Genomic DNA, 24,332 nt, shown 5'->3' on the forward strand with positions numbered 1-24,332 from the left:
ATTATACATACCTACATTCTTCTAGTGCTGTTTCTTTATTCCTAATCTTTCTAGTTTATCTTTAGAACTTTCTTAGCAGTTATTTTACAGCACATGAAATAGCAAGAATTTGTTTTCCTTCATGACAATACTTCACTTCCATTTCTTTTCTCTTATTTTTTTTTTGGTTGGTCATGGGGCTGGAACTCTGGGCCTGGGCCTGATGAACCTCATAAGAGGCTCTTCTGCTCAAGGCAAGCACCCTACCACTTGAGCCACAGCACCACTTCTGGTTTTCTGGTGGTTAATTGGAGATAAGAGCCTCACAGACTTCCCTGCCCAGGCTGGCTTTGAACTGCGATCCTTAGACTCCTGAGTAGCTGGTAGCTAGTATTACAGGTGTGAGCCACTGGCCCTGGGCTACTTCACCTCCATTTCTGAAGAATATTTTCATTAGATACAAAATTCTGGAAATTATGATCCTGAATGTAGTTTTTTTTTTTTTGGTCCAGTCGTGGGACCTGAACTCTGGGCCTGGGGACTGTCCCTTAGCTCTTCAGCTCAAGGCTAGCACTCTTCCATTTGAGCCACAGCACCACTTCTGGCTTTTTTTTTTTCTTTTGCTTATGTGATGCTGAGGAATCGAACCCAGGGCCTTATGTATGCAAGGCAAGCGCTCTACCACTGAGCTACCTTCCCAGCCCCTGAATGTGTTTATATGCATGCTTTTTTTTTTTTTGGGGGGGGGGGTGTCAGTCATGGGGCTTGAACTTTCTGGGCCTCTGTGCTGGCCCTGAGCTCTTTACAGTTTAAGGGGAGCATTCTACCACTAGAGCCACAGTGCTACTTCCGGTTTTCTGGTGGTTACTTGGAGATAAGCGTGTCATGCACTTTCCTGCCTGGGATGATTATGAACTGTGATCCTCAGATCTCAGCCTCCTGAGTAACTAGAATTACATGTGTGAACCACCAGCACCAGCATGTATGCTTATTTTTTTAGGTCCAACAACTACATATGAAAAACCGTGCTTTTCTTTTCTGAGCCTGACTAACTTACAGTTTTTCAGATCTCAGCCTCCCAACTAGCCAGGATTAGAGGCCAAGCCACCAACATCTGGCAAGTTTTGTCATTTACTTATCAGAAATTAGACTACCTGTGGGCAGTGATTCCTTTGGTTTCCCTGTGTAGGATTGGCTGAGCTTTTCAAATCTGTAGATTTATACCTTTCACTCACTGTTTTTCTGCGACTTTAATGACAGTTTCTCAAAAGTCCCTAAGAAATGACTTAATTTTTCTAGTCTGTCCCAAACTGGTATCAATTTTCAAAATAGACCAACTAGCTGGTAGCTAATGCTTGTATTCCTAGCTACTCAGGGGGTCTAAGATCTGAGGATCAAGGCTCAAAGCCAGCCTGACAGAAAAAACAAGGTATTATCACCAATTAAACAGCAAAATGCCAGACTGGAAGTGTGGCTCAAGTGGTACAGTGCCAGCTGTGAGTGAAAAAGATGAGTAAGAGCAGAGGCACTGAAATGAAACCCTAGTACTAACACAAAAGTAACGCAACTTTTTTTTTTTGGTTGGTCATGGGGCTTGAACTCTCGGCTAGGGCGCTGTCCCATAGCTCTTCAGCTCAAGGCAAGTGCTCTACCACTTAAGCCACAGTGCCATTTCTGGTTTTCTGTGGTTTATTGGAGGAAACAGCCTCACAGACTTTTCCTGCCCGGGCTGGCTTTGAACCTTAATCCTCAAATCTCAGACTCCTGAGTAGCTAGAATTACAGGTGTGAGCCATAGGTGCCTAGCGCAAATACAACTTTTTCTCTCTCATTCTCTTATTGAACCCATACAGTGTGGTTACTAAATATCATCTTCTCTCCCTCAGGAAAAGTTCTTTCCATTTATTTCAAGAGGACTCATCCTGCTAGTGACTCATGCTTGTAATCTTAGCTACTCAGGAGACTGAAATTTGAGGATCCTGGTTCAAGTCCAGCCAGTGCAAAAAAGTCCATGGGACTTATTTCCAATGAGCTACCCAGAAAAGGGTGGCTCAAGTAGTAAAGCACCAGCTTGGGGCAAAAAAGCCAATCAGAGTTACAAGGGCTGGGGAAAAAAGAAAACGCAGCCAGGACAGCAAAGTCTGTGATACTCATAAAAACTTTGTTTTGAGCCAGTCAGAAAAAGGTATTAACAGGCAGAGGACAGAATAAAACACAAAAGGAAGTAAGAAAGGGAACACATAGTCTAATTCTTATAGTCTCTATTTCTTACACTGCTATTGCAGTTAATAGTCTCTATTTCTTACACTGCTATTGCAGTTAACTATGTAATAAATATGTAATTTAAAACACAAGTCTTATTCTTCAGCCTGTATAATCTGACTCTAATGTCTGAATGCTCCCTCTTTAGATCTGGTAATATGACACATGCAAGGTTGATACAGGAGTACTGACCTGTAAGATGGGCGCCGGGCTAGGATCCCGTGAGCTTTCTGTGAAGAGCCTATGCTGTCAGATGAGTCCTGAGACTCCTCACTTTCTGATAAACACACCTAAAAATTAGAACTGGTTTTAATGTGATGAAAAGTACAGATGGAAAAAGAACTTAGTTTTTACATTCAAAGAAAATTTGTTTCTTGCTACCCAAATTCTTTTGTATCTAAAAGAACAAATGGAAAAAGGGGAAAGTGTCTTTCAGGAGCCCAAAGCTAAGAATAAAGTTTATCCCCAAATAGAAAACCATATTACTAGTTAAAAAGAACAGCCTCTCATTTATACTGATGAATTAAAGATTTCTTGTTTAGTGTTTTATAATTCACTAGTGCTGATTTGGATTTGGGACACGTTGACTTTGAAAAGCCTATTGTATAGCCAGTTGCTTATATTGAGGAAACTGCTTAATGTACTAGATAAATCAGGAAGGCAATGTTATTTGAAGGTCTTAAAACCATGAGACTGAACAACCTCACTAAGGGGTAAATTCAGAGAAGGATTTAACCAAGAAATACTCTAAGAGGCATCAAATGAGACTAAGGAGGAACCACCACGGAAGAGAGAAGAGAACCACAGAGCCAGCTAGCTGTCCTGGAAAAACTAGCAAAAAGTGTTCTGAAAAAAATACCTAATAAGCAGGATGCCTGAGTTCACATCCTAGTGTCACCAAACCAAAAGACACACAAAAACACAATCCATTTCTGATCTAACCTTTTAGCTACTTTCAGTTTGTCTCAATTTACTCCAAATCCTCCCAATGAACTTAAATGATTACTTGTAGCTAAGACCAAGTATTTCTCTTTAATGACTTGCTAGTGTTAGGATGAAAGTAACAGATACAAGTATGAATCCCTCCACCCCAAAAGAAAAAGCCTTTCATGTAAGATACCACTGGGATAAGAGTTCTTTTCCTTAAGCTTTCATTTTCAACTGAGTGTGGTGGTGCACATCTATAATCCTAACACTTAGAAGACTGAAGCAGGAAGATTCAGTTTAAGGCCAGCTACATCAAGTTGGAGGACAGCCTGGATTACATAGTGTTACCCTGTCTCACACCAAAAAAAAAAAGTTTCGTTCCCTGAAATTCTAAGCAATACCACTGCCTTGCCAGTTGTATTTTAATTTCACTGGGTATTATACACATAAAATTCTAAAACTTTTCTATTAGAGTCTATTTCTATGGCTTAGGGTAGGTATAAAGTCCCCACTCTGAACCACTGTCTTTGAATTTCTGTACCGTTTGCACGAGTGGTAGGTGAATTACAGAAGACTGAGCTTTCTGGATGACCCCCTGAACCTGTACTTGCTCTCCCGGAAGTGGTACAATTGTCACTGGTGTAGATCCTCTTAATGACATCTGAGGACAAATAAAAATTCATTCAATTAACAAAATATATATTGCACCTATGCACATAAGACAGCCAACTTAACACTAAAAAATATATTTCTGAACTGGAATATAATCACATTTGTTTACCAAATATTAGATACTTAACCTGGGGACTGGTTGTACAAACTAAGTGATGGCTACAAGTAGAGGGAAAAAAGAAAGGGTGTTAGCTTCAGCTGGGTGTCAAAGGGTAAGTGGTTCCCAGAAGGTACATAGGTGGGCAAAGAGAGGAACTGACTGTAAAACCAGGGAGACTCTTTACAACACATTATTTTTAACAGTTTTGTCTGCAAAAGACATTCCAACTGTGTGTAGGTAGTCTTCTTAATTTTAGCAAAGTACTTCAGGTAAACAAATCATGATATAATTTGTGGGAATCAAATGGGGAAATAACAGAAATGGAGGGACATATGTAGCAGTGGTACTCACTAGACACTAGGTTGAACTACACAACTTCTAAGTGGGGATGGGAGGGGAAAACTAAGAAAGAGCAAGGGAAGGAATGACACTGTCCAAGAAGAAATGTACTCTTTACCTATGTAATAGTATATCACCTTTATAATAAAAAATAAAAATGAGGGGCTGGGAATGTGGCTTAGAGTACTTTCCTAACATTCATGAAGCCCTGGGTTCCATTTCTCAGTACCACATAAACAGAATAAGCTGGAAGTGGCACTGTGGCTCAAGTGGTAGAGTGCTAGGCTTGAGCAAAAGAAGCTCAGGGACAGTGCCCAGGCTCTGAGTTCAAACCACAGGATTGGCAAAAAATATATAACTTTTCACGTTTACGTTAAGTTGTACCTCTCTTAACCTAATGCTATGTCCCGCAAATGATCCCAGTCCCCTTAAAATGCCTGAGAAAGCTTACTGATGCTCAAAGAATGTCCTGTTTGTTAGACCCTACAGGCCTGACTTCATTATTTATTCTAGAAAACAGCTGGTCCTTACACTTCAACAAAAACTTGTGCGAGGTAGGGGAAGAGGAAAAAGAGGAAAAGATGAAATTATCAGTCCTTTTCTACTCTTTGAAATGTGAATCTTCTACAACACAGAAATGTCTTGAACGAGGGTGATCTTGGCTTACTCTCTCGAGGATTCCCACAATTCTAATCTCTGAAGAATATCAGCAAACCCAGATACCCATTACATGGACAAACCTCTTCATCTGCAGTCTTAAGTACTTTTCTTGGGGCTGGAAAGTTGGCTCAGTGGTAGAATGCTTGCCTCGCATGAGGCCCAGGGTTCGATTTCTCAGCACCATATATGCAGAAAAAGCCAGAAGTAGCACTGTGGTTCAAGTGGTAGGGCGCTAGCCTTGAGCTGAAGAGCTAGGGGACAGCACCCAGGCCCAGAGTTCAGCTCCCACAACCAGCAAAAAAAGAAAAAAAAAAAGTACTTTCCTTTCAGCACACCCTGGTGTTTAAAAAGCTCCCTTTGTTTCAGCACAGTTGAGCTCAGCTTATGCTAGAGTATTTCTCTCTCATGTCTTGAATTTAACAAATATCCAGTCCCATTTTTCATTGTTAGTACCCCAATAAGGAATACAGAAATTTTTAAGTGCTAGAAGACAGGTGGAAAATATGAGATTAAGAGATACGGAGAATGGAATGAGAGGGAGAAAGAATGTAAGACAAAATATGAAGAGTTAATGGCTGAAATGTTATTAAACTAATGACAGACACCAATCCATCTACTCAAGACACCGATTTCTCACATGGAATAAAAACAATTTCACACATAAAACATAATAGAGCCATGTGCCAGTGGCTTATGCCTATAATCCTAGCTAACTAAGAAGGTTGAAATCTGAGGACTGCAGTTCAATACCAGGAAGCAAAGTCCATGAGATTCTTATCTCCCAATTAACCATTAAAAAGCTAGAAATGGAGCTCTGACTTCAGTGGGTAGAGCACTAGCCTTTACTGAAAAAGCTTAGGGACAGCACCCAGGGCTCTGAGTTCAAGTGCCAGGACCAGCATACACATAGAGAGAAAGAGAAAAAAATGAAGCCAGGTGCCGGTGGCTCACACCTGTAATCCTAGCTACTCAGGAGGCTGAGATATGAGGACTGAGGTTCAAAGCAAGTCTGGGCAGGAAAGTCCATGGAACTCTTATCTCCAATAAACAACCAGAAAACCAGAAGTGGCACTGTAGCTCAAGTGGTAGAGCGCTCACCTTGAGCTGAAGTGCTGAGGGACAGCGCCCAGGCCCAGAGTTCAAGCCCTACTACTGACAAAAAAAAAAAAAAGAAATAAGTGCTAAATTTCAAATAAAAAACTAAAATCAATTATCACCAGCAGACTCTCATAAAAGAAGATTCTAGAGCAGGAGTTCTCAACCAGAAACCTCAGGGAACGTTCTGGAGAAAGCTAAAGACAGAATCCAGAACTACTACTTAACATCCCATATATGCATAGGAATATGCATATGATAGGAATGATCAGACACAAGTCCTTATACAGGATTGTTGTTCTAAAGCATGTACTCAAGATGAAAGAAGTGATCTCAAATAGTAGTTTACACAGGTAAGAATGAATGAAGAGCCAGGTTCTGGCGGCTCACGCCTGTAATCCTAGTTATTGAGGAAGTTGAGATCTGAGGATCGTGGTTCAAAGCCAGCCTGGGCAGCAAAGTCCATGAGACTCTTTCCAATTAACTTGCAAAAAGCCACAAGTAAGTTTTGTCTCACTAGCCTTGAGGGGGGAAGAAAAAAACAAACAAACTCAAGAACAGCACCCAGGCCTTGAGTTTAAGCCCTAAGACTAGCACAATAAAATACAATAAAAGCTGGGTGCCAGTGGCTCACACCTGTAATCCTAGCTACTCAGGAGGCTGAGATCTGAGGATCATGGTCCAAAGCCAGCCGGGGCAGGAAAGTCCATGAGACTCTTATCTCCAATAAACCACTAGAAAACTGGAAGGGGCGCTGTGGCTCAGGGGATAAGAGTGCTTGCCTTAAGCTGAAGAGCTGAGGGATAATGCCCAAGCCCAGAGTTCAAGCCTCTCAACTGACAAAAAATAAATAAAAAACTGGACACTGGTGGCTCATGCCTGTGATCTCCATATTTTAGAATTATGCCCAACTTGCCACCCAGAACCATTGCCCAATGATTGAGGGGTTGGCCAGACTATATGACTATGTAAACTTTTCCAACTCAGAATAAATGCAGCAACTCAGGTGCCCATGGCTCACACTTATAATCCTAGTTACTTAGGAGGTTGAGATCTGAGGATCAAGGTCTGAAGCCAGCTCAGGAAGACAAATCCCTAAGTTCTCATCTCCAATTAACAATCAAATAGTGGAGGTGTAGCTCAAGTGATGAGTCCTAGCCTTGAGAAGAAGTTAAGCAATAAACTAAAGGCCCTGAGTTCAAGCCCCAGTACTGGCACCAAAAGAAAGAAAATTATTTATTGAGTCTCCCATACCCATCCATGCTAGAAGCATCTTAAGACATCCACCTTGATTTCTAACATACCATATTAAAGACTCTTTCTGAACAGCACTAGTGTCTTTCAGCTGTAATCCTAGCTACTGAGGAGGCTGATATTTGAGGCCCTTAGTTTGTAGCCAGCATAAGCAGGAAAGTCCTTGTGACTCTTATCTCCAATTAATCATCAGAAAACTGGAAGTAAGAGTTGCGGCTCAAGTGGTAGAGCCCTAGCCTTGAGAGAAAACCTCAGGGATAGTGTCCAGGCCCCAAGTCCAAGCCCCAAAACCAAAAAGAGGATAAAAGGAAAATTCAGACAACTAAGAATGTCCAAGAACAGCAAGATATGCACCCCAGTAATCCCAGCACTTGGAAGGCTTAGGTAGGTATGTGAGTTCAACGCCAGCTTGGGCTACACAACAAAGTGCCACACCAAAAACAAACTAGGAACGGGGAGGAGAGTATGCTAAATTTTAACTCCTTTGTCCAACCATTTGATGATTTAAAAATAAAAAATTTAAATATAAACAAGTACATAAATAAATTGAGGGAGAAGAGCTGAGGTAATGAGCCAAGGGAAACTGCTACTTATCTTCAGAGTTCCAAAGAAGAACTCACTCTTAAATGTATAAAACCCTAAAAACCCCCAACTTTCCACTCGCTTCTCCAACCTGCTCCATGTTACATGGAGTCCCTCTGTAGCCATGATTTAAACCTGTTCTAGTCTGCTGAGGTCTCTGCCTTCTTTTCTCTCCTTTCGTCCACTTATCTTTTTTTTTTGGGTCCGGTCGTGGGGTCTGAACTCTGGGCGTAAGCACTGTCCCTCAGCTCTTCAGCTCAAGGCTAGCCCTCTACCACTTGAGCCACAGTGCCACTCTTCCGGCTTTTTTTCTTTTTGCTTATGTGGTGCTGAGGAATCGAACCCAGGGCCTCAGGCATGCAAGGCAAGCGCTCTACCACTGAGCCACCTTCCCAGCCCTGGTCCACTTATCTTTTCTAACACTCATGACTCAGTTTCCTAACACCTCCTCAGGGGGAGACCTGAGATCTGAGGATTGTGGTTCAAAGTCAGACTGGGCAGAAAAGTCTGTGAGACTCATTATCTCAATAAACTACACAGAAAAAGCCACAAGTGGTGATGTGGCTCAAGTGGTATAGTGCTAGCCCTGAGCAAAAGCAGCTCAGGGACAGTGCCTAGGCCCTGAGTTCAAGCCCCAGGACCAACATACACACAAAAAAGTTTTAAGCTCTGACCCAGAGCTTAAATCTCAGAGCTCAGATCTCAGCCTTCTGAGTAGCCAGGAATACAGGCATGAACCACCAGCACCTAGGTGGGTCATAATAGTTCTTGTGAAGGCTTTCAGTGAACTCTTATCACATATAGTTGATTACTGTTATCTTTGGTATTTATATACTTACACATACAATGAATACACAAATAATGAACTACTGGATGAATGAGAAATACAGAGTAAGTTCCTCTGAACGACATATAACCTTGTCTTACATGTTTCTGTTAAAAAAAAATCTTAGGATGGTATGCATGAAGCCCTGGGTTCGATTCCCCAGCACCACGTAAGCAAAAAAAGCTGGAAGTGGCTCTGTCGCTCAAAGTGGTAGAGCGCTAGCCTTGAGCTGAATCACTGAGGGATAGCACCCAGGCTCAGAGTTCAGGGCCCATGACCGGCAAAAAAAAAAAAGGGGGGGGGGGGCTGGGAAGGTGGCTCAGTGGTAGAGCGCTTGTCTTGCATGCCTGAGGCCCTGGGTTCGATTCCTCAGCACCACATAAGCAGAAACGGAAGTGGCACTGTGACTCAAGTGGTAGAGCACTAGCCTTGAGCTGAAGATATGAGGTACAGTGCCCAGGCCCAGAGTTCAGGCCCCACCACTGACAAAAAAAACCCAAAAAGCAAAAAACAGAACCAAACCAGAAAAAGTGGGAAATAGCACTGTGGCTTAGGTGATAGAGCACTAGCCTGTGCAAAAGAAGCCCAGGGACAGTGCCCAGGCCCCGAGTTCAAGCTCTAGGAATGGGGAAAAAAAAATCGTGTGTATGTATAAATTCATTAGCATTGAACTTGTGGTCAACAAAACAATAATTGATGCTGGAATGCAACTTACCTAACATGAACTTTCTCCATAAGTACATCACAGCCTTCTTGCAAGACAGAACTATAACACATGCTACACTGTTAAACAGCATAAAGGAAGCTGGTTGCTTGGATAGTGGCTCACACCTGTAATCCTAGCTACTCATGAAGCTAAGATCTGAGGATCGCAGTTCAAATCCATGAGACTCTGATTTCTAATTAACCACCAGAAAACTGGAAGTGACGCATGGCTCAAGTGGTAGAGCACTAGCTTTGAGCTGAAGAGTGCAGAGACAGCATCCAGGCCCAGAGTTCAAGCCCCATGACCAACAAAAAATAAAAATAAAACACAGCATAAACGGAAAAAAAGCTATCTTTAACCAGATTCCCCTCCCAGTAAAACCATCTAGTCTCAGGACTGATTATACTATCTTAAACAGATATTGTCCCAATTCCTGGATGCTCTTTTGTTTTTCTCACTACTTACTTTTTCTTTCTGTTTGCTGTTTGGGTTATTTCTATTAGCCCATCTTTAAGTCCACTAATTCTTTCCTCAACTGTGACAAGTCTATAAGCCCACACACTACCCATATGTACCATTTTTATGTTTAGCATTTCCACTTTTTCCAGACAGGTCTCATCCTTCTGCTGCAATCCCAGAACTGTTCAGATATGCTGTCTACCATTTCCAGTAAAGTAACATTAATTCACTGTTATTTCACATTCACTAATAGTTCCAACCACTGGGTCATTCTGAGTCTAGATCTGTTAATTATTTTGATTTCTGATTCCAGCTTTTTCTTAGTTTTGATATATTTCATTTCATAATTTTTATCTGGATGGACATCTATAATGTATAAGACAGGAGAGACTTGACACAGTGTTTATGTCTAATAAAGGATTCATTTTTTTTTCTAGTAGTCCACTGATATGTGTAGGGAGGGGGAGTCATATCTATTCAAGAATTGCATTGTTTGGGGATGGTTATGATTACCTTAAGTGCATTAACCAGTTTCATATTTCTCTACTGTTACCAGCTTCACTGAGGGAGAAGACAGAGTTGGGTTTTCTATGTTCTTTTTACACCTTCAACTATAGGCTTTCTCTGTGGGATCTCCAAAGAGGCTGTCTCCGCACTCTGTCCCTTGTTTAAGGGCAGCTTGCTTTAGTTTGACTAGGTTTTCCTTTGTCCTGGGCCTGTCTCAGTCTCAGTAAAGGATTCTGTCCTTAGTTCCAAGAAGGTAGAGCTTTCTCCCAGTGGCAAGGAAAAAAACAACTAGTAGTCTGTGCCTAAGACAATTTTCTGCCCTTCCCTCAGGACCATTTAGTTCTCTTTCTTCAAGAAACAAAGGAAAACAAGGTTTACCCTCCCCAATAGTTTAAAGTTCTTTGTCCATAAGAGTAAAGGGTCCAGGGCTGGGAAGTTGGTTCAGTGGTAGAGTGTTTGCCTTGAATGCATGAGGCCCTGGGTTCGATTCCTCAGCACCAAATAAGCAGAAAAAACCATAAGTGGCCCTGTGGCTCAAGTGGTAGAGCACTAGCCTTGAGCTGAAGAGCTGAGGGACAGTGCCCAGGCCCAGAGTTCAGGCCCCACAACCAACCAAAAAAAAAAGGAGAAAAGGGTCCAGACCTGTGTAACTCAGAAAGGCTTTCTCTGATCTCACTCTCTTCAAGAGCAACTGCTAAAGAGACTTGGAGAAAAGCCTACAGTGGGCATAAACACAGATTGTGCCTGCAGCTTTCAAGCGTTTTATAGTTTCATGCTAGCTTACACTTAAGTTTTGGGCAATTCACTAAAATTTTGCTGAATTGTTTTTTACTCTTGGTTTAATAGCTCTGACTTCTATGTTCTGCTACAAATGAACCATGTCTATATCCCTCCTCTGTGAATATGAGAACAGTTATGGCTTGTAGATTAAACAATTTATTTTTGTTTTAGGTTAGAAGCAACATTTGTATATTGTAGGTAGAATTACTAGAATCACTGTAATTTTAAATAACATACATATATGTATATACATGTATATATATGTATATGTGTGTTTACTAAATACACATTTTGTCTACATGTATGCTCGTCAATTTAAATTCTTTATTCAGCAAAAAAAATTCTAATATAGGCATGATAAATCTGTTAAAATGAAAATGGCTCAAATTGGGCATGATGGCACACACTTATTAATCCCAGCATTCAGAGGGGCTAGCAAGAGGGCACGAGTTCACTATAGTCTGAGCTTTATAATAAAGATACCCTGAGTCAAAGATATTCTACCACATGATAGCCTGGCGCAGGTGGCTCATGCCTGTAATCCTAGCTACTCAGGAGGCTGAGATGGGAGGATCCCGGTTCAAAGCCAGCCCAGGCAGGAAGTCCATGAGACTCTTATCTCCAATAAACCACTAGAAAACCGGAAGTGGCGCTGTGGCTCAAGTGGTAGATCACTCGCTTTGAGCTGAAGGATGGCACCCAGGCCCAGAGTTCAAGCCCTACAACTGACAAAAAAAAAAAAAAGATATTCTACCTCATGAAACCGTTAAGACTTTATTCTAGGCTAGTTCAAAAGCTAATAATAAATCTGCATGTGGTGATGCATGCTTTTAACCCACCATTTGGAATGCTAAGGCAGGAGGTTCAAGAGTTCCAGGCCAGCCAGGCACCAGTGGTTCACACCTACTAAGGAGGCTAAGATCTGATATTTGAGGTTAGAAGCCAGCAAGGGCAGACAAATCTCTTTTCTCCAATTAACTAGCAAAAAGCCAGAATGGAAGGGGTGGTTCAAGTAGTAAAATGCCAGCCATGAGCAGAAAAAGTTGAGCAAGATCATAAGGCCCCAAGTTCACATGGGGTGGGATATAGAGGGGACTGTATATGGAAGAGTTTCAGGACAGCTTGGGCTACATAGTAGCAAGAGGAAGGGAAAAAAACCCCAAACCTTGACAAGATACGTAAATCCACTTTTCCTACTGATGTTTTAAAGTCTTTGCTTGATTCTTCTCTCAAATATTAGTACTGCTTTAGTCTGACTAGGTTTTCTTTTGTCCTGGGTCTGTCTCAGTCTCAGTTATGAACTCTGTCCTTGGTTCCAAGAAGGTGGAGCTTTCTGCCAGTGGCAAGAAAAAAAAACAAAAAACAACTAGGACAGTTGAGCCTAGGATAGTTTTCTGCACTTTCTTCAGGGGCATTTAGTTTTCTTTTTCTTCCAGAAACAAGGGAAAACAGGGTTTATTCTCCCCAATAGTTCTTTGTCCATAAGAAAAAAGATTTGAGCATGTCTATGCTGTGTATATACTCTTTCTCTGCTGCATTTTTCTAATAAACTTTTCTATTATTCTTTTAAAAAAAGATTTGAAATAAGATTAAGCTGCATAAAATTATTTTGGCTTATCTTTGACTTACCTGTTGAGCAATATGAGAAATATGAGCTCCCTGAACTGTTGAACCAGGTTGAGGTGCAGTCTCTGAAGTGTTATTCTTGTGGGAATCTTCCATAATCAACTATAAGAGAAAAAGTCAATTAAAATTAAAAGTGGTACAGAATATTACCAAATACTTTATCATATTTGATCACTTGACTGCCTGCAAGGAAGGGGAAGGGCTAATGATTGTGAGATATAAAAGAGAAACTCTTTCATTGGTACCAGGCATGGTGATACATACCTGCAATCCCAGCACTCAGAAAGCTAAGGAAGGAAATTTTTTTTTGGGGGGGGGGGGGGGGGAAGGGAAGGGTGCCCTTGAACTCTGGGCTTGGGCGCTGTCCCTCAGCTCTTCAGCTCAAGGCTAGCGCTCTACCACTTAAGCCATAGCGCCACTTGTGAGTTTTTCTCTTTATGTGGTGCTAAGGAATTGAACCTAGGACCTCATGCATGCGAGGCAAGCACTCTGCCACTGAGCCACCTTCCCAGCCCCAAGGAAGAAATATTTTAAGTTTGAAGCCAGCATGGGTTACAGAGTAAAATCTCATTTCAACAGAAACAAAAAAGCAAAACAAAGACTTTTGCATCTTTTCATTTTTAAAAATTCTGACACAGCGAGGCACTGGTGGCTCACGCCTGTAATCCTTAACTACTTAGGAAGCTGAGAGTTAGCTGGGAGCTGGTGGCTCACACCTGTAATCCTAGGTACTCAGGAGGCTGAGATATGAGGATCGAGGTTCAAAGCCAGCCCAAGCAGGAAACTCCGTGAGACTCTTATCTCCAATTAACCACCAGAAAACCGGAAGTGGAGCTGTGGCTCAAGTGGTAGAGCACTCTCCTTGAGCTGAAGAGCTGAGGGACAGTGTTCAGGGTCCAGAGTTCAAGCCCCAGGACTGACAAAAGAAAAAGAAAAAAAGGAAGCTGAGTTGAGGATTGTGGTTCAAAGCCAGCCCAGGCAGTAAAGTCTGTGAGACTCTTATCTACAAGTAACTGGAAGTGATGCTGTGTGGCTCAGAGTGGTAGAATGCTAGCCTTCAGCAAAACAGTTCAGGGACAGACAGGCCGACAAAATAAAAAAGCAAAATTCGGACATACACAAGAACATATACTGTATGACTAAATCAAGAATAGCAGTCTTTCCACCTATGCACATACATATTTTCCAGTCTATGGAATAGTTTCTAACTGCACATAAAGTATCATATAGAAAATTGAGTAAAAGTTGAACAAAAAATAAAACTACACAAAGTGGTCCTAAACATCTAGCTGATCAGAATAACCAACTGTAAATATGTAGCTTGAGTAAGAATGAAAATAAGTTATAAAAGATAAATGTGTCAAATGGGAGAAGCACCAATAACCAAGAGTGACAAAAGATTTGAATGGAATTTAAGGTGTGGGTTTTTTGATTTTTTGTTTTTTTTTTTGGGTCCAGTCACGGGGCCTGAACTCTGGGCCTGGGTGCTGTCCCTCAGCTCTTCAGCTCAAGGCTAGCGCTCTAAGGTGTGGGTTTTTCTATCACTGAAGTTTGAAGTCAGGGCCTAGTGCTTGCTAAAAGGGTGCTCCACTACATGAGCCAACAGAATTTAAGATTATGGGCTGGGAATGTGACATAGTTCTAGAGTGTTGCCTAGCATGCATGAAGCCCTGGATTCAATTCCTCAATACCACATAAACAGACAAAGCAAGAAGTGGCGCTGTGGCTCAAGTGGTAAGAGTGCTAGCCTTGAACCAAAGAAGCTCAGGGACAGTGCTCAGGCCCTAAGTTCAAGCTCCAAGGCAAAAAAAAAAAAAGAAGAGGAAAAAAAAAGAAGTTAAGGTTATAGTTAAATGCAAAGACACAGAAGAAAAGGGAAGGAGGGAGGGAGGGAAGAAGGAAGATTTATTTATGACATTAAGATACTATCAGAGGGCTGGGAAGGTGGCTTAGTGGTAGAGCACTTGCCTTGCATTCCTGAGGACCTGGGTTTGATTCCTCAGCACCACATAAGCAAAAAAGAAAAAAGCCAGAAGTGGTGCTGTGGCTCAAGTGGTAGAGCGCTAGCCTTGAGCTGAAGAGCTGAGGGACAGCGCCCAGGCCCTGAGTTCAGGTACCACAACGAGACCCTCCCCTCCTCCCCCCAAAAAAAGATACTATCAGAGTCAGTGAAATGATTGCAAGCTCCCCTTCTAGCACCTACCTCAAAGGATTACTCAAGACTTCAAAATAGATCTGTGCTTACTGGTGCTCTGTAGGCAACTAGTGAGGCCCATCTGGTTGGCTTTGTTGAATACACCAACAAACCTGTATGCTATCCATACCAAAATGAGTAACAATTAGACATCCAGGTAGCATGCTATATATACAAGGAGAACATGCAAAGCACACTTAAGAATTCACTATGTGCCAGCGGCTCACATCTGTAATCTTAGCTATTCAGTAAACTGAGATCTGAGGACCACTGTTCAAAGCTAGCTGATGCAGGAAAGTCCATGAGACTTAATCACCAAAAATCCAGAAATGAAGTTGTGGCTCAAATTGTATAACACTTGCCTTGAGCAAAAAAGCTTAGGGACAACACCCATGCCCTGATTCCAAGCCCCAGGATTGGCAAAAAAAAAACCCCAAAACACAGGATACCTACATATGTCCACTATCCTCACACATATATACACACACATATATAGAATATGATTCTAACCTATGAGATCATGTAGGAGGAAGAGGGAAAGGGAAAAAGGAAAAATAAAAATGGAGAGTGAGCTGGGTGCTGGTGGCTCACGCCTGTAATCCTAGTTACTCAGGAGGCTGAGATCTGAGGATCACAGCTAAAAGCCAGCCAGGCCACCAGAAAACCAGAAGTGGCACTATAGCTCAAGTGGTAGAGCGCTAGCCTTGAGCTAAAGAGCTGAGGGACTGCCCTCAGGCCCAGAGTTCAAGCCCCACTGCCGACAAAAAAAAAAAAAAAGAGAAGAGTGAACAGTTATAAGGGCAGGGAAACAGCATTAGAAAGGTTTATTAAAAACACAGTATCTGCATGTCTGAAATATCACAGTGAAAGCCATAGGTACAATTAATACACTTTAAAAACAACAACAGGGCTGGGAAGGTGGTTCAGTAGTAGAGTGCCCTCATGCATGAGGCCCTGGGTTTAATTCCTCAGCACCACATAAACAGAAAAGGCCGGAAGTATCACTGTGGCTCAAGTGGTAGAGCACTCACCCTGAGCTGAAGAGCTGAGGGACAGTGCCCAGGCCTAACAACAACAGCAATTGCCAAAAACAACAACAACAGCAATTCGCTGGTGGCTCATGCCTGTAATCCTAGCTACTCAGGAGGCTGAGATCTGAGGATGACAGTTCAAAGCCAGCCTGACAGGAAAGTGCATGAAACTCTGATCTTAAGCTAATCACCAGAAAACCAGAAGTGGAGCTACGGTTCAAAGTGGTAGAGCACTAGCCTTAAGTAAAAGAGCTCAAGGACAGTGTCCAGACAGAGTTCCAGCCCTATGGTTGACAAAACAAACAACAACAAGAAAAACCCACTGCATGATTTCTCCTTTTATTATGCATTTCTAGAGAGTAGTACCAACTATTATCTATAGAAGTCCAATTAGTACAAACAAGTAGATAGTAGTTGCCTAGGACTGAAGAAGGAAATGTAGTTGTTTAATGGGCATGAAAAAGTTATGGAGACTTGTTGTACAACCATGTGAATATATTTACATTACTAAATGTTCATTTAGAAATGATTAAGATAGGGTCTGGGAAGGTGGCTCAGTGGTAGAGTGCTTGCCTTGCATGCCTGAGGCCCTGGGTTCGATTCCTCAGCACCACATAAGAAAAAAGCCAGGAGTGGCACTGTGGCTCAAGTGGTAGAGCGCTAGCCTTGAGCTGAAGAGCTGGGGGACAAGCATCCACGCCCAGAGTTCAGGCCCCACAACCGGACCCAAAACAACAACAACAACAACAAATGATTAACATAGGGGCTGGGAAGGTGGCTCAGTGGTAGAGCGCTTGCCTTGCATGCATAGGCCCTGGGTTCAATTCCTCAGCACCACATAAGAAAAAAGAAAAAAGCCGGAAGTGGCACTGTGGCTCAAGTGGTAGAGCACTAGCCTTAAGCTGAAGAGCTGAGGGACAGCGCCCAGGCCCAGAGTTCAGGCCCCACAACCGGACCCAAAAAAAAAAGATTAAGATAGCTGGGCACCAGTAGCTCCCGCCTGTAATCCCAGCTACTCAGGAGCTCTAAGGATCACAGTTCAAAGACAGCCCAGGCAGGAAAGTGGAAAGTTCTTGAGACTCATCTCCAATAAACCACCAGAAAACGGCACTGTGGCTCTAGTGGTAGAGTGCTCTTCTTGAGCTGAAGAGCTCAGGGACAGACCACACAGATCCAGAGTTCAAGCCCTATGACCAAGAGACAGACAGACAGAAAAAGACACAAACCCAGACACTCAGACACAGAGATGGAATTATTAAGATAGGGAAACAGGAAGGGCTGGAGGGATTACTCAAGTGTTAAGAGTGCCTGCCTAAGCCGGGCGCTGGTGGCTCACGCCTGTAATCCTAGCTACTCAGGAGGCTGAGATCTGAGGATCCCGGTTCAGGAGAGACCGTGAGACTCCTATCTCCAATAAACCACCAGAAAACCGGAAGTGGCACTGTAGCTCAAGTGGTAGAGCGCTCGCCTTGAGCTGAAGAGCTGAGGGACAGCACCCAGGCCCAGAGTTCAAGCCCCACGACCGACAAAAAAAAAAAGAGTGCCTGCCTAGCAAATACAAGGCCCTAAAATCAAATCTACCCTAAGGTAGAAGGAAAAAACAAACAAACAAGAAAACAGATTAAAATGGTTCAGATGGAGTGGGAACTTGTCTAGCGTGCACAGGCTCTACATTTGTCCTGCATTTGCTGGGCTTGTTTGCTGGGTTGGTGCTCTACCACTTTGGCCACATGTCCAGTCCAGCACTTTGCTGGTAATTGGAGATAAGTCTCTTATACTTTTCTATGAGGACTGGCTTTGAAACTTGATTCTTAGATCTAAAGCTCCTGAGTAGCTAGGATTATAGCTGTGAGCCACTGGCACCTGACTTCCCCGCCCCCCCCCCCCCCCCCTCAAACATGTCTTCAGCTCTTTGGTTTTAACATGGAATAAACATTAGAAAGAAATAGGTTGGGAAATGTTAATCACAACACTTCCTAATTTCTGTCTTCTAGGAAATAAAGATAAGCTTATTTCCTTTTATAAATGAAGAATTAACCAAATCAAGCTTCCCTCTACCCCAAAGTACAAATACTTTGTATTTTTATCTCATAAACATGTATGTTTTGCTGAAATTACAGGGTTTAACTTTTATTTGCTCCCCTCTTTTTCTGTCCAAGACTAGGACTCAAACTCAGCAATTGACATTTTCACTAACTGGCTGGCAATCTACCATCTGAGGCATGCCTCCAACCCCCTCCTTTTTTTTTGGGGGGGGGGGTGCTGCTGGTACTAGGATTTTAACTCTGGCCTTCAGTTCTTCCTTAGCTATATCACTCAAGGCTGGCACTCTATTACTTGAGCCACACCTTCAATTACAGCCCACTTTTTACTTGTTATTCCCAAAATTAAGGTTAAAATTAACAATCTGTTAAAATAACAACAAAAAACAGCCAGGTGCTGGTGCCTCACACCTATAAACATAGATACTCAGGAGGCTGAGATGTGAATTTCAAAGTTCGAAGCTAGCCTAGGGAGGAAAGTCTGTGAGACTTGCATGTCCAAATAACCAACAAAAAGCCAGAAGTAGATGTTTAGCTTAAGTGATAGAGTGCCAACATTGGGCGAAAAGGTTAAGGGATAGTACCTAAGCCCTAAGTTCAAGCTCCAATTCTGGTGCATGCCCATACACATGCATATGCGGGTGCACACACATAACAACCAGCCACAAAAAACAATCACTTAGGGCTGGGAAGGTGGCTCAGTGGTAGAGCGCTTGCCTTGTATGCATGAGGCCCTGGGTTCCTCAGCACCACATAAGCACAAAGAAAAAAGCCGGAAGTGGCGCTGTGGCTCAAGTGGTAGAGCACTAGCCTTGAGCTGAAGAGCTGAGGGACAGCGCCCAGGACCAGAGTTCAGGCCCCACGACCAGACCCTCCCCCCCCAAAAGAAAAAAAAGTTGGGATAAATAGGATTATGGCCCAGGCTGGTTTAGGGGTAAAAAGTGAGACCTTATTAGAAAAAAATGACAAAAGCAAAAAGCACCGAGGTGTGGCTCAAGTGGTAGAGAACATTCCTGGCAAGTGAAAGGCCTCAAGTACAAGCCTCAATACTGCAAAAATAAATAATAAAGTTGTCATTTACCACAGATCTCACAGTAAGATGTGATAGAATTGTTTTAAAATAAATGAGAAGTCCACGTTCTTCTTGTTTTTGTTGTTGTTTGTGGGGCTTTAACTCAGGGCTTAGGCACTGTCCCCGAGCTTTTTCACTCAAGGCTAGTGTTCTACTACCTTGAGCCACAGTACCACTTCCAGTTTTCTGGTGGTTAATTGAAGATAAAAGTCTTACGGACTTTCTGGTGTAGGCTGACTTTAAGCCAACCTCAGATCTCAGCCTCCTGAGTAGCCAGCATTTCAGTTGTGAGCCATGGGTGCCCAGCTACATGTTCTTCTATTCTATGTTGCCTCTTCTCCAAGAATACACTCATTTTACCTTTTCTGACTGTTTCTTCTTTCCTAATTTATCTTGTCTTGCATCCATTTTCCTGTGTCTTGCACACCAAACTATGCTTGTTAGTGGCATGTCTGTTTCCCTCAGTTTTAGGCCCTCGAAAAAGAGAAGGCTTGTTATATGACTATGTGTTGGGGCCAGCAGATACCTTCACGTAGTAAACAGTAAAAATCACCAATTGATAAACGAAGGGGGTCCTAATTTCTTCACTTACAGAGAATGTTGAAATAGGGTAAGCCTGAAGACAGGGAGTCCCTTACTCAACATTTCACAAATGAACTTATCGCCTCCTCTCAAAACTGCTGTTGTCACACTAACTCACATCATCAAATGTGCGGGTTTGCTTTCTTTCCCATTAAGGAGGTTTTAGCTCCCATTTCCTGCATAGGAGTGGAAAATTCCTTTATCTGTTTCTCCCTTTTAACTCAGTAATACTAAAATCCTAGCTAAAACTTTAATAAGTATTTCACAGAGAATTATTTCACCCCAGCTTTAGAAACGAGGCAATTCTGGCTTTAGAAACGAGTCAGTTTCGGCATAAAACTTGTAAGGCTGAGATCTGAGTATCAAGGCTGAAAGCCAGATGGGGCAGCAAAGTCCATGAGACTCTTATTTCCAATTAACCACCAAAAAACTGGAAGTAGAGCTGTGATTCAAGTGCTCAAGTGGTAGTGTTAGCCTTGAGCCAAAAAACTCAGAGATCATACCCAGGCTCTGAGCTCAAGCATCAGGACCAACACACCAACACACACACAGAGAAAAACAAGAAAAAACTTGTAGGAACATCACTTTTGTTTTTGCCAGTCCTGGGGCTTTAACTCAGGGGCCTGAGCATTGTCCCTGAACTTCTTTTGTTCAAGGCTAGCACTTTCCCACTTGAGCCACAGCGCCACTTCCAGTTTTTTGTGTTTATGTGGTACTGACGAATCAAACCCAGGGCTTCATGAATGCAAGGCAAGCATTCTACCACTAAGCCACATTCCCAGGCCGGGACATCACATCTTATATGTTGGAAGTGGAAATTCATTATGAGATGACATGAGAAAAAGGACATTTTCAAGGGACTACCACCTGTTGGTTATATTGCACAAATAAATCACAGAACAAATATCCCTAGAGGAACTACAAATACTATTCAAGAGCTATCACAATTGACTTTAGAAGAGCATGGATTCCAGAGTTTCATGTTTTGTTTTGTAGTGCTGGGGTTCAAACCCAGAGCCTTGTTCAGGCTAGACAAGTGCCCTATTGAGACAAGATGGATTAGGGAGAATGAGACATAGAAAACAGTTGCCAGGAACAGAGAGACAAACACTGTATTAATGAATAGCTTGATTAAAAGCACAGCGCTATTTTTGTCATAAACTTTTACATTCCCTCATAAGTTGAAATGTTTTAATAAAAAGGGGGAAAAATGAAGGAAGGAAAGTTGAGAGAGTAAATCTCTTCCTCTGATTTTGCAATGTTCTGGGATTGAGCAAGGAAATCTTAAAAGACACTCTGGGAAAATAACTCCTTTGGGCACAAAATGTTTGCTTAGAAAAACATTAATCTGGAGGATGGGCAGTGTCTTGAAAGGAATTTTTGAATTTTGTCTGAAGAAAACTGCAAGCATCAATGACTCTAGTTTGGAGGAAAATCCTTATGTCAATGACTCAAGTTTAGCAGGCCAACACTGGTCACTGGACCCAACTGATGAAACAGTGGCACACCAACGATGATGAAATGCGTCAGGTGTCAGAACAAAGGGGAGCACTCTTCTAAGGTGAATTTGAGCCAAACTCCAATATTTTTTTCACCAGAAATACTCATGATGTTAAAGACCTCACTGCACCTGTCATCAGATGTGCATGCACCCAGGTCTGGACAACGTATTATCTTGTTTGCTTTATTAATAAACTTTCTTGGTCTGTATTCTATGTGTCCTCAAATTCGTTTTTCTAAGAATATCACAAACGCAATACTCTGTGCCAGCTAGAGGCTTCCTCCCTTTTGGAGAGGTCCACTCTGGGCATCTATTAACAGTTTGATGACATCCCAGGGTCCATCATCCTCAGTTCTGGTAAAAGTTATCACTTAGCTACATTGAGACAGAGTACTAGAGTACTACAGGGTACTTACTACCCATAAGGCCAATTTAAAAAGAAGTTTGAGATTCATTTCCAATTACTAAAAAGCCAGAAGTAGGCCAGGCACTGGTGGCTCACACCTGTAATCCCAGCTACTCAGGAGGAAGAGATCTGAGGCTCCAGCCCTGGCAAGAAAGTCTAAAACTCTGATCTCCAATAAACTACTCAGAAAAAGCTGGAAATGACTCTGTGGCTTAAGTGGTAGAGTGCTAGCCTTCACAAAAAAAGCTCAGAGAACCCAGACCCAGAGTTCAAGGCTCAGGACCAGCAAAAAAAAAAAAAAAAGCCAGAAATGGAGCTGTGACTCAAGCCTTGAGCAAAAAAGTTCTACAGCACCCTGGCTGAATTCAAGCTCTAGTATCCACTGGCATGTATGTGTACATATGCAGGATGTAGGTGGCTCATGAGTCCATCTCCAATTAACCAGCAAAAAGCTGAAAGTGGAAGTGTGGTTCCAGTGGTAGAATGGCAGCTTTGAGCGAAAAAGCCCTGACTTCAACCCCAGTACTGACAACACCTAAACAAAAAGGTCAGCAGCACTAGTGAAAGGAAATATGGATAGCAAGAAGTCAAAGATGAATATTGCCGAAATATCAGCAAGCATAAAAACATAATGAGGACTGGGACGGTGGCTCAGTGGTAGAGTGCTTGCCTTGCATGCATGAGGCACTGGGTTCGATTCCCTAGCACCACATAAGCAGAAAAGGCCGGAAGTGGTGCTGTGGCTCAAGTGGTAGAGTGCTAGCCTTGACCTGAAGAGCTGAGGGACAGCGCCCAGGCCCAGGGTTCAGGCCCCACGACCAACCCCCCCAAAAACAACAACAAAAAACAACAGAATAATGAAGCTTGGCACCTGTGGCCTGTAATCCTAACTACTCAGGAGGCTGAGAGTTGAGGATTATGGTTCCAAGCCAGCCCTGCCAGTTAAGTCCATAAGACTCATCTGCAATTAACCACCAAAAAAAAAAAAAGCCAGAAGAGGAGCTGTGGCTCAAGAGATAGAGCACTAGCCTCAAGTGAAAATGGTAAGGGATAGTACTGGCACAAAAACACAACAAAAACTTGAGTAATGAAACCTCTTAAACTTGTGTGAGGAAGGAGGGAGGACAAGAAAGTGTGAGGGATTAACTGGAACAGATCTTACACACGCGTGGAACTGTCACAATAAAATACCCCTCCCCCATGGTAAAAAATGATTTTTTTTTAAAAGGCATTTCACTAAAATGCGTTTTGTGAACATCTTCTCACGAAAACACCACCCCAGACCCACAACCAAGCAACCCTTAGGGTTTGAAGGCGTGGCTCGGGTGGTAGAGCGCCAGTCAAGGAAGAGGGAAATCATCCAACTGAGCTTTCCTGGTTTGGGGGGGGGGGGGGGATGTTTAAAAAAAGGCAAAACAAAAACCAAAAAACAACCACAAAAACGGCTTTTCTGTCGGAGGAGGCCACTTTTGGACACAAGCCCTACCTGCCACACGCTGAAGTGGCCCGCCAGCCCTAGGCTCTCACTCGCGGTGAAGTCCATCCTCTCCACGCGCTAGCCACACAGTAACTAAGAGTAACCGTAAGCGGCGGCGCGGCGAGGCCCGCACGCGCCGGGCTCCCCGGCGCCGGGGCGGGGCGGGACGCGGGGAAACCCCGCTCTCCCCGTCACCAGCGGGAACCTGCGGCCCGGCCCCGCTCCCACCCGAGCGCCGGGTGACCGACGCCCGCACCCGCCCGCCCGCCTCCCCACGAGACCACGCGTCTCGAGCCCAGGAAGCGCGCCCCGCCAAGGCCACAACGCCCTCCCCGCGAACGCGCGCGTGCGAACCGGCAGACTCGCGCCTGGGACCGCGGCGGCGCTAGCGCCACTCACGGCGGAGGCTTCGGCTTTAAATGGAAGTGGGGCGAGGGGAGGCGGAGCCCAACGACGGGGAGGCTTCCGCGCAGAACGCCCCCCACCCTCGCGAGCGCCGACCGGAAGCGCGCTCGGCGCGGAAGGCCGCCGTCAGCCCCCCGCTTCCGCCGCGCCCCTCCCCCACCGCGGCCGCTGCGGCCCGTGCGCGCGCACGACCCCCCCCCCCCCCACCTTCCAGCCGGCGCGCGACCTCGCGCGGCGCCTCCGCCAACGCAGCGCTCCCACGCCTCTCGCTCCAGGGTCAGGGGCGCACCCCCCCCCCCCCCCCCCGCTCCCGCTTACCTGCGTCTGCCGCCTCGCCGCTGTCCGGGGCGGGAACGTCACTCCCCCACCCCACCCCCCACCAGGAGGATCCGAATTCACTACCCACCTCCCCGCCCCCTCTCGGCAGGAGACGCGTCTCTTCCTCCGGGGTCAGGCGGGACGGGGAGAACCAATAGCACTTAAGAGTCAACGACGCCCGGCTACCGTTTCTCGGGTGTCGGGGCCGCCACTGGCGGCATGATCTACCACAAGCCGGGGGCAGGGCGGGTGGGGGGGGGCAAGACAGTGCGAGTGTGCGTGGGGGGTGAGGTGGGGCGGGTCCTCCTGCGGTACGTCGCGCTACGTCACCACGCGCGCACGTGACGCCCGCCATCTTGGCAGGCCTCCACCCCGGGCGGTGGAAGTCGCTCGGGCGCTCCTTCCCTCCCGGGCCCTCGCCCCGCCCCCGGCCGCCTCGCCTCGGGCTCACCTGCGGGCTCGGCGGTTGGTTTAGTGCGGGGTTCTGGGCTCTGCGCTCGGGGTTGGGCGGCCGGGGTCGGAGCTGGGCCC

The 24,332-nt window shown here is 44.3% G+C and overlaps 1 protein-coding gene across 5 annotated transcripts in view; it reads right to left on the reverse strand.

Annotated features, from left to right (window-relative positions):
* Atf1 (activating transcription factor 1) overlaps positions 1–24,094 on the reverse strand; it is a 39,549-nt gene extending 15,455 nt beyond the window's left edge. Inside the window, exons 1-4 of one of the 5 annotated variants that reach the window (XM_042668784.1) lie at positions 23,890–24,094; positions 12,777–12,875; positions 3,709–3,828; positions 2,433–2,530 (exon numbers count right to left, since the gene is read on the reverse strand). In XM_042668784.1, the coding sequence (XP_042524718.1) occupies positions 2,433–2,530; positions 3,709–3,828; positions 12,777–12,869 (311 nt within the window). In that variant the 5' untranslated portion in view covers positions 12,870–12,875; positions 23,890–24,094. Of the gene's footprint in view, positions 1–2,432; positions 2,531–3,708; positions 3,829–12,776; positions 12,876–23,432; positions 23,452–23,801 lie in introns of those variants that run through there. The other 4 variants (XM_042668783.1, XM_042668785.1, XM_042668786.1 and 1 more) reach the window with 4 other exon arrangements.
* Positions 24,095–24,332: the final 238 nt, after the last annotated feature.

The sequence above is a fragment of the Dipodomys spectabilis genome, unplaced genomic scaffold (genome assembly GCF_019054845.1).
Source record: "Dipodomys spectabilis isolate Male_0828 unplaced genomic scaffold, ASM1905484v1 ptg000477l, whole genome shotgun sequence".
NCBI classification, from domain to species: Eukaryota; Metazoa; Chordata; class Mammalia; order Rodentia; family Heteromyidae; genus Dipodomys; species Dipodomys spectabilis.